This window comes from Notechis scutatus, chromosome 5 (assembly GCF_049901735.1).
Source record: "Notechis scutatus isolate UNSWTSFEM ecotype Mainland chromosome 5, rNotScu1.2, whole genome shotgun sequence".
Classification (NCBI taxonomy): Eukaryota; Metazoa; Chordata; class Lepidosauria; order Squamata; family Elapidae; genus Notechis; species Notechis scutatus.
The window spans coordinates 15,133,977-15,144,007 of record NC_142013.1 but is presented as its reverse complement, the minus strand read 5'-3'; the positions used below and the strand labels follow the sequence as shown (position 1 = coordinate 15,144,007).

At 37.1% G+C, this 10,031-nt stretch overlaps 1 protein-coding gene across 2 annotated transcripts in view; it reads right to left on the bottom strand.

Annotated features, from left to right (window-relative positions):
• Nucleotides 1-6,122: 6,122 nt before the first annotated feature.
• The window catches only part of ARHGAP42 (Rho GTPase activating protein 42), a 159,751-nt gene continuing 155,842 nt past the window's right edge, over nucleotides 6,123-10,031 (bottom strand). For both annotated transcript variants that reach the window (XM_026675601.2, XM_087966177.1), the window contains 2 exons: nucleotides 7,985-8,064; nucleotides 6,123-7,452 (listed from right to left, as the gene is read on the bottom strand). In XM_026675601.2, coding sequence (XP_026531386.1) covers nucleotides 7,364-7,452; nucleotides 7,985-8,064 — 169 coding nt within the window. In that variant the 3' untranslated portion in view covers nucleotides 6,123-7,363. The remainder of the gene's footprint in view (nucleotides 7,453-7,984; nucleotides 8,065-10,031) is intronic.

Sequence of the window (10,031 nt, the reverse complement as noted above, 5' to 3'; positions counted from 1 at the left end):
GAACATCGCTTTAAGGTAAGTGACAGGTGGCAGATTGTGGAGAATCACACATAATTGGACTAAATATGTAAAGAATGGTTTCTCTTTTGTTCAGGGCGGAGATGCGATATGCCAGCAGATTTCCCCAATTTTTGACATGCCAAACTCACAAGGTTCCCCCGTCTCTTGATCTAATCGTTCCAATTTTATATTTAATAAACTGAATCAGATGGTGCTTCAAAGCCCTGAAAAGGCTCTTTGACCAAAACAAATTGCAAATATGTGCGCGTCATAAAAGGAGGGCTTTCTTGAAGCACATTCATTTCTTTACAGCTAGTCCTTGACTTACAATGGTTCATTTAGTAGACTGTTCAGATACAACAGCACTGAAATGTGTGGCTTATTCATAGTCACGACCTTTGAAGCATCCCCATGATCATGTGATCAAAATTCAGATGCTTGTATTGATGACCTTTGCTGTGTCCCAGGGTCATGGGATTCCCTTTTGCAACTTTCTGACAAGCAAAGTCAATGAGGAAAACCAGATTCATTTAACAATATAAACTTAATGTAAAACACTCCAAACTTGATTGCAGGAAGAACGATTTCAGCAACATAGTGGTCAATGTCTGGAACTCACTACCTGATTCTGTTGTCACCTGCTCAAACCCCCACTCCTTTAACCTCAAACTAACCTCTACTGACCTCACCCCATTCCTAAGAGGTCTGTAAGGGGCGTGCATAAACGTACAATCATGCCTACCGTCCCTGTCCTATTGTCCCCAATTATTAGTTCCTGTTTCTTATATTTAAACTTGTTTATTCTTATTTCTATTGTATTGTAAGCTTTTGACAAATAAATAAAATAAATAATTAAAATAAACAACCTGGGTTACCAGCTTATCAACTGCAATGATTCATTCAACAACTGCGGCAAAAAAAGTCGTAAAACGGGGCAAAACTCAACAAATGTCTCAGTTAACAACAGAAATTTTGAGCCCAGTTGTGGTCACAAGTCGATGGCTACTTTTATTGCCTTCTTTATCTTTAAACGTTGCGTTGTATTGCGTGAAGTACCAACGAATGAAACTAAGACACTGATTGGATCCAAAGCAATTCATGATTAGAGATCAACTGATTCAATTAAATCTTAATTGATTTCAGTGAATCTGTTCTGAGCATGACTAAACCTAAAAATCTCAATCCTAGTTTTGTTTTGTTTTTTGCTTATTTTTTAAAGAAAAAAACAAAACTCTCCAGCTTGTGGAAGAGGTAATTGAGATTGGAGAACTCATTTCTTATTCCATGGTTCTCTTTCTTTTCTCTTATTCTCCCTCTTTCTCTTCCAGACACAGAAATATAGGTTTGGTACAGTGATTTGGCAATTTTCTTTTCATCTAAAAATAAATTAGCAGTGCATCATTATATTAGAAAGGTAGAGATGTCCCTCAGCTGAGCTTGAGCTATAATTACATGAACATAATCAAATTTTCTTGGCATCAATAAAAAAGTCACATCGCATTTTTTTAAAAAAATGTTTCTTCAATTTCCTAACAGTACAGTAATTCTCCATGGTTTTCCATCCAAGGATCAATCAAGCCTGATCTCATTTAGCCAAAGCTGCTGAGAGGTTCCTCATAGTAGATGTACAAAAACAATTATAGAGGGTGGGACATGTTAAGGGCTTGCATTGTTTGACCCTTTTCAAAGTGTTTCAATTAAGTTATGGCAAGAACATTTGGTGTTACACGTGCTGAAAAGTGTTGTTGGAATTAGTTATATGTCACACAATAAAGTAATTCTTTAAATAATTTAGAAAGTCAGGATAACTGGCTCAGATTTGGTCATAAAACATCATAAAAAAAATTAAGAAACAGAGATGATTGAACAGAAAAAAAGGACTAAAATAAAAGGCAGAGGACATCATATATACCATAAAGCACCAGCACTGTTAATTTGTTGGGCCTCTTAATCTGTAAACGTCTGCCATATTAAATGAGAGCTGGTTTCTATATGGGAGATGTATTAAATAGAATTAAGTATGAGTACCTGAAATGATTCATTACGATATACCAAACATATACAAAGCATGTACATATATACCAAGGATGTACTAAAAGTGTGTCCATATAGACAATAAATGAGAACACGAGCTATCGATTTGTAGTACCAACACACCTGGGCATAATCTGTCCATGGAATTTTCTTGAATTTCCCTTCCATGATTGATGTAAGAAGGATATTAATCTGGGCTAATGTTCATGCCATTCTGAATTTAGGATTTATGGTATTGGGCTAGTTTGATTTTTCCAAAAAGACCATTTGCAAACATGTATCTTAGAAGGGTGGCTGGGTGGCTCAGCGGTTGAGATGTTGGGCTTGTTGGCTGGAAGGTTGACAGGTTCGAGACCCGAGCACCATGCGATGGGGTGAGCACCTGTTATTTACCCCAACTCCTGCCAACCTGGCAGTTCGAAAGCATGCAAATGTGAGTAGATAAATAGGCACCACTATGGTGGGAAGGTAATAGCACTGTTGTTGATGTCATGATAGCTACGACCACGGAAATGTCTTTAGACAGCATTGGCTCAATGGCCTTGAAATAGAGATGAGCATGTGTAACAGACTTGCCCTATAGTCAGCAAGGACTAGCAGAGTAAAATTTACATGGACTCCTTAACTTGAACATCTCAAAAGGAGAAACTTGCTTGTTTTTGCCTTCTATGAACTTTAGAATACATTGATGGCGGTTTCACTAAGCACTGAGTGGATTTCATTTTCTGCAGCTTGGGGGGAAAACACACACATTGATTTGAAGGTATGGATTCACATAAACATGGGTCATCTGAATCGTCCTGACAAAATAATTTAATCAGTTGTTTTTGTTATCTTACTATTAAGACTGGAGACAGAGATACTTGTGCGGTTTTTTTCCCCCTCCTTGTATGCACCTTGAATTACTCTGCTTTAGACAGCATGATTCCCAAGTCTACGGTTGTAGTAGTCTTTTATCACTTGAAATTCCTTGTTCTGTATGCCCCTTTTTCTAAATCAGGGGTCTCCAAACTTGGCAACTTTAAGACTTGTGGACTTCAACTCCCAGAATTCTCCAGCCAGCTATGCTGGCTGGAGAATTCTAGGAGTTGAAGTCCACAAGTCTTAAAGTTGCCAAGTTTGGAGACCTCTGTTCTAAATGATGCACACAACACCCCCAGTGGTGGTGTCATAAAATGATTCTGAATTTCTTGTTAGCTTCAACCCAAGTAAGTAATATGTGTATAAATGTCAGCCTGGTATATTATAAAAGGAGCACCAGCTCAGTTTTACTGTCTCCGAAACATTTCAGTAACAACATACTGTGTAATCAGAGAAGTTTAACTTTAGTCTGATATAACAAGTAATGAATTTTCACTACTGCTTGCTTATTCAAGATTATTCAAATTCCCTCCCCCCGCAAAGAATTCAGAGCCCGAAGTACAACAGTGCCTATTACATTTGAGGTACCATATCTAAAAAAAAAAATCTTACAAGTGGAGAGAATATATACACATACACACGTTGTTGTTCAGTTGCCAAATTGTGTCCAACTCTTCGCAACCCCAGGGAGCACACCAAACTCTCTTGTCCTCCATTGTCTCCTGGAGTTTGATCAAATTCATGTTCATTGGGTAGATAACACTAGAAACCAACCATCTCATTTTCACTCATTCCCTTTTCTGAAGGATAGAATCAAGATCACGTGAAGTGTTAATGCCACTTTATAATGCCTTGATAGGGCCACACTTGGAATACTGCATCCACTTATGATATATCGCCTTCATTGCCTTAATAAATCTGTCTCCAAAGCCCATCTCCTCCAATTGCAACAGCATAAATTGCCAATTCACATTGTCAAAAGCTTTCTGTGCATCTAAGAAAAGCAATGCCATTTGTTTCTCTGGATGTACTTCGTAGTATTCCAGTGTATTCAATACTATCCTCACATTATTTTTTATCTGTCTCTTAGGCAAAAATCCATTTTGATCTGGATGCATAAAATGATTTAAATATCTTTTAAGTCTTTCTGCCATTGTTGAGGTGAATATTTTATAGTCAGCGTTTAGCAGGGATATTGGTCTATAATTGGTCACCATGATGTAAAAAAGACGTTGAGACTCTAGAAAGAGTGCAGAGAAGAGCAACAAAGATGATTTGGGGACTGGAGGCTAAAACATACGAAGAACGGTTGCAGGAACTGGACATGTCTAGTCTTACAAAAAGAAGGACTAGGGGAGACATGATAGCAGTGTTCCAATATATCAGGGGCTGCCACAAAGAAGAGGGAGTCAAGCTATTCTCCGAAGCACCTGAAGGCAGGACAAGCAGCAATGGGTGGAAACTAATCAAGGAGAGAAGCAACCTAGAACTAAGAAGAAATTTCCTGACAGTGAGAACAATTAACCATTGAAACAACTTGCCTTCAGAAGTTGTGAATTTTCCAACACTGAAAGTTTTTAAGAAGAGATTAGTCAACCAATTGTCTGAAATGGTATAGGGTTTCCTGCCTGAGCAGGGGGTTGGACTAGAAGACCTCCAAGGTCCGTTCCAACACCTCTCGTCTCCTCTATTCGTCTTCCATCTTTCTCAACATCAGGGTCCTTTCCTATGAGGCCTCTCTTCTCATTTGGTGACCAAAGTATTTGAGCTTCAGCTTTACTATCTGTCCCCAAAGAATAGTCAGGGTTGATTTCCTTTAGGATCGACTGATTTGATCTCCTTGCAGTCCAAGGGACTCTTATTAAGAGTCTTCTCCAGCACCACAATTTGAAAGCAATAATATAGAAACGTTATACTAAGCATCCAATATTATCTAAATTACACTTTGCAAAGCATTGTCAAGCTTACAAGATAAAATTCAAGAGCTTAATTAGTTTCATGTATCAAGCCAGTGTCATGAACTTTATTTGACATTCAAAATGACTGATTTTCACTTCTTGCTTTATTTCTTTTTGAAATTTGAAAATGAACGCCAGGTTCTTTTACTTGTATCCATCCATTTCTCAGTTAATTTTGGTCCTTAATTTTAAGCTATCTCAAGTAAAATAATGGTAAATAATAACACCTAACAACATTAGATCAGCATAACACTGTGCTCATACGTTACATCATTCCTCGTTTTGACCAAAAACTCGAGGTGTATAAAGGTAGATCATCAGCTAAGTACTGGAAGCTGTGATTTCACTTTGTTTTGTATGCAAGAACAATGCTCAAGACCGAGCCTTAAGAGCAAATGCATACAGAATTGAAAAAAACAGCAACAGATGGCAAGTGCCACATCTGCAAGGTCGAAGAAACAGTGGATCACCTGGTTAGCTGCTGCAAAATAATTGCACAGACTGATTACAAGCAACAGTGTAAAAAAGTAGCAACAATGGTGGATTGGAAGATCTGCAAGACATATCATTTGCCTGCAATCAAGAACCATAAAAATAAGTAATAGAAAATGGTGGAAACATAAAAGTAAGTAATATAAAATGAAGAAGCTAAAGTGCTCTAGGACTTTAGAATTCAAACCAACCAACGCCTCCCATGTAACATCCAGACTTAAGAATTGTTGATAAGAAAGACAAAAAACTCTGGATAGTGGATGTGGCAGTACCTGGAGACAGGAAAATAGACGAGAAAGAAATGGAGGAAAAATCAATACAAAGCAAATAGAAATAGAACGAGAGAGGCAGAAGAAGGCAAATGTAGTACCAATAGTAATAGACTCTTTAGGGGCATTCCCAAAGCAACAGGAACACCATTTGAATATTGACAAAATCACCATTGGTCAATTGCAATTACATCCTGCAACAATACCTTTAAACATATCAAACATCTACATCTTCCTATCCAATGTTCTTGAGAAGGACTCAATAGGTGGATAAAAATGTCAAATCCAGTCTGAACATCTGGCTGATTATGTGAATAATAATAATAGCAACAACAACAAAACAATAACAATTATAATAATGATGATGATGATGTTCTACCTTAACAGTTCCTAGGTCTTTGGTTAGGACTCGAGCTGTTGAGCTATCAACCAGCCCCAAAGGGTGTGAATCTTACTGAAGATTAACTAATAATAATAACAATAATAATAAACAACACACCAGATATTATAGTTGTTGAGAGCTGAAGCAAACAATTTATTGATATCGCTGTACCAGGAGATGAAGAAAAAGGACTGGAAAAAAATCATGAAATATTGCGACCTGGTCATCGAAACTACACGGTTATGGATGAAACATGTAACAGTGATACCCATTGTCATCGGGGCACTTGGTACCATGTCCAAAAATTTTACAAAACACAACAAGAAATTGCAGCTTCCTGCAATAACATCAGCGGAACGGAAAAAAAGTGCGCTACTCGGAACATCGTACATCTTAAGGTACTTGACTGATACTTAGGACGATGACAGCAACCTGTATCAACCATTAGCACCAGTCAATGGTATTTGTGATGCATTTTTAAATGTTCGGTTGACTGAGTTTCATGTTTAATGAATAAAAGAGATGATAATAATAATAATAATACAGCTTCCATCCTGTGACAATATCTGTAACACCATCAAACATCCAGATTTGCCTATCCCAGGTCCTTGATAAGGACTTGATAGGTAGACAAAAATGCCAAACCTAGTCTGAACATCTGACTGACTGTGCAATGATCAATAATAATAACAATAATAATAATTTATGTAATTGTCATTCCAATGTATCTTTACAACAGCAGTGAGATTTTATAAATATAATTTATTAATAATTATAGGATAAAACAGAAGTGAAGGAAGAAAAAACAAAAACACACATATACTGCTTTAAAATGCCGTTGAAACAAAAATATCACTTTCATGAAGTGTTGCTCCAATTATCGATTTATATCCCTATCAAACATCCATGTTGCTTTTACAAACAGTGACATCTGTGAACTTTTATTAACAATTTAAATACAAATCTTTTCTTGAAATGATAGGGACCAACTGAGAATCAGTCGCTCAGATTTTTTTTTTTTTAAAAAAAAGTCTCTTCATTTTCAGGTGATTTGATTTTGTGCATTAAGGATATAAAAATAAAGTGATTTTTCTCAGTGGAAGACAGAGAAAGTACCATGTTCAGTTTTAAAACACAGACTGAAACAAAACAACAAAACAAAACCCATCCTCTCAACTGTTTTCGTTAAATTCTGTTCTACTTATACAAAGCTAATAATCTGCAGATGCAGAAACGGAAGGTAGTCAACCATACATGGGGATAGCTGGCAGACCCTCCATATCTGTGTCAGATTTAAAAAAAAAAATCACAGTGCTTATTGCTTGTTACCATGGATACCATGAAGAAACTGCTGTCCATTACTATCTCTAGAGAAAGACAACATAGTTTTCTGGAACAAGTCCTGTTTTGCCTTCATATGTCGCGGTTAGCCATCCGGGTTCCACAGATGGATATACTGTTAAGAAAGAAGGACAATGTATGACTTATATTGATTATGATCTTCTCTCTTAGACACAGTTTAATGTTTAACATAAATAATAATAATATTCGCATGCCTACACACACACACACGTTTGTGGTGCAGTGGCCTAGTGGTGGAGCTCTTGCCTCACAATCAGGAGGCTGTGAGTTCACTCCTAGGTAAAGGCAGATATTTCTCTCTCTGGGCACACTGAAAATATATCTGGTGGAAAAAAACTCCACATTGGTGACAGGGAGGGCATCCGGCCAGTAAACACTCAGCTCCATTCAGTTGCCCAGACTCCACCCTGCAAGGGATTATGAGGTCGTTAAAAGAGGATGATGATACACATATACACGTTCCTATTCACATGATCACTCACCCTTGAAAAAATAATATGATGAAGAATAACTGTATTGCAATAATGAACATAAAAGCAACCTTACAGCTCTTTAAAGACGAACAGAGGTGCTAGAGTTAATAATGTTATAGCTATAAAGACAATAAAAGGTAATTTGCATCTTACCATTGGAAAATACTGCCCCCTGCGGGAAGCTCAGTTCATGACTATGTTCAGCCTTACAGGAATACATGGCCTTAGCTTGCCTTGAAAAAAAGTAACAACAAACAAAAATTGTACAGTAAAAAGAAACAGGTGATCTATGAATGGGAGAGCACTCCAGTAGAACAAAATATTGGAACTGCAATATGGGAAAGACACCTGTAAATGAAATGTTTCAAACCCTCAGGCCCTTTTGCAGTTAACTAAAGTAAGACACTCTCTAAAATGTGACGGGACTGATCTACCAAATGTTGTGGCAAGACTATTGGCGGGATCCAGCTGCCCAGAGTTGCCCTGGGATAAGGTGGGCGGCCAATACATTTTATAAATAAATAAATAAGTCCACTTACAAGTGGTCCTTGACATACGAATCTGCCTGTTATGGTCCTACACTGTGACCGTTGTAAAGAGCCATGCGATCGACCTAATTTTGAGATCTTTTTTGCCATGGCCGTTAAGTGGCTGCCATGGACGTTAAGTGAATGTCATGGCTGTTAAGCAAACTCATTGTTCACTATGGTATGTTTTTGCACCAAATCTGTAGTAAATGCTGTTTTTAAGCAAAAATGTCGTTCAACTTGGTCACATCACCCTGGGACCCTGCAAACAGGTGTAAATGTGGGGTAGTTGCTGAGCACCCAAAATGTGATTGTGTGACCATGGGGGACAGCAGCTGGAAATTTAGAACCAGGTTGTAAGTACTTTTGGGTGGATCCATCGTAACTTTGAACTGTCACTAAGTGACCAGTTGTAAGTCAAATACTCCCTGTATATAGTATTTTGGTTAAAACCATTCTGTCGGATACTAGTCTGCTTCAAAGCACAAATTATAATGTTGGTGTAATCTATTAAACTTTACTTGAGGTGGGACTAAACTTTTTCAAATACTGCATTCTTTTTCATAAATAGGTCCTGTTTTAATAATTCTGAAGAAACCCCTGTTTTATTCCCAATGTACCCAAAAATATTTGCTGGGGATTGGGTCTTCTTAGTGACTTCTCTGACACTCTAGATCTCTAAAAATTAGGCTCGCTTTTTAATAACCTTTCCACTAACATGCAAAAACATTTTATTTAGTTAGGTCTTTGTTATTTACTGAGAGCAGCATCCTTTCTTGGAAATGTGATATTCACTTTCTAATAAACAAACCTCCTGTTACATATTGATGTATGCATGATAAATGCATGCCTGATATATATAAAGTCATACAGTATATACAGATAAATATATATAATCTCCTTATCAAGTTTCAATGTACTTTTAAATATAAATTAATCATATTTAACCGACAAGAATTCATAAACGTTATTTAATTAGGTTAGAATTAGTCTAGTCTCAAATTTATTGGAATTATCTGTGTCCCATTTTTTGGATTCTGAGGGGAACATGAACCCCTCAGAAACACTGAAGTCAATTTCTTTTAGAGAGGAATATGCTGACATCAAGTTGAAAGCAGCAGTTAATTCCGCTCTAATTTTTACAACTTTTCCAAATTTTTAAATTTAATTTACATAGTGAACGTCTGTTTCACAGTCCCTGTTAAAGATTCCTCTTTTATACATGTCTTAGGGAAACCATTCCTTCTTAATTTCTTAGATGATTACCAAAAAGTGGGAGGAGAAAGGGGTATCCTCTGCTAATAAAACTCTTGGCTCCAAAACTGTGCCTTTTTTGCTCTGCTTTTCTGGTTACAAGAAGGAGTTTGGCTCATACAGCCACACACTGTCAGCAATTTAGCAAAAGTGAACAATTTGGGGTAGCATGTATTACACAAATTACAATTCACCTGGACATCTGGAATATATACTATGGTTCGGAGTCTCGTATTTTGTTATATTTTGCTAGAGCGATCAGTGTGTGTCCCATATCCAATACAGGTAGTCCTCAATTTACAATCATTTGCTTAGTGACAATTCAAAAGTTAAAATGACACTGAAAAATATGCAAGTAGTACCTATATACAGGTAGTCTGACTTACAACTAACTGGTTCCCGCAGTTATGACTGTTGCA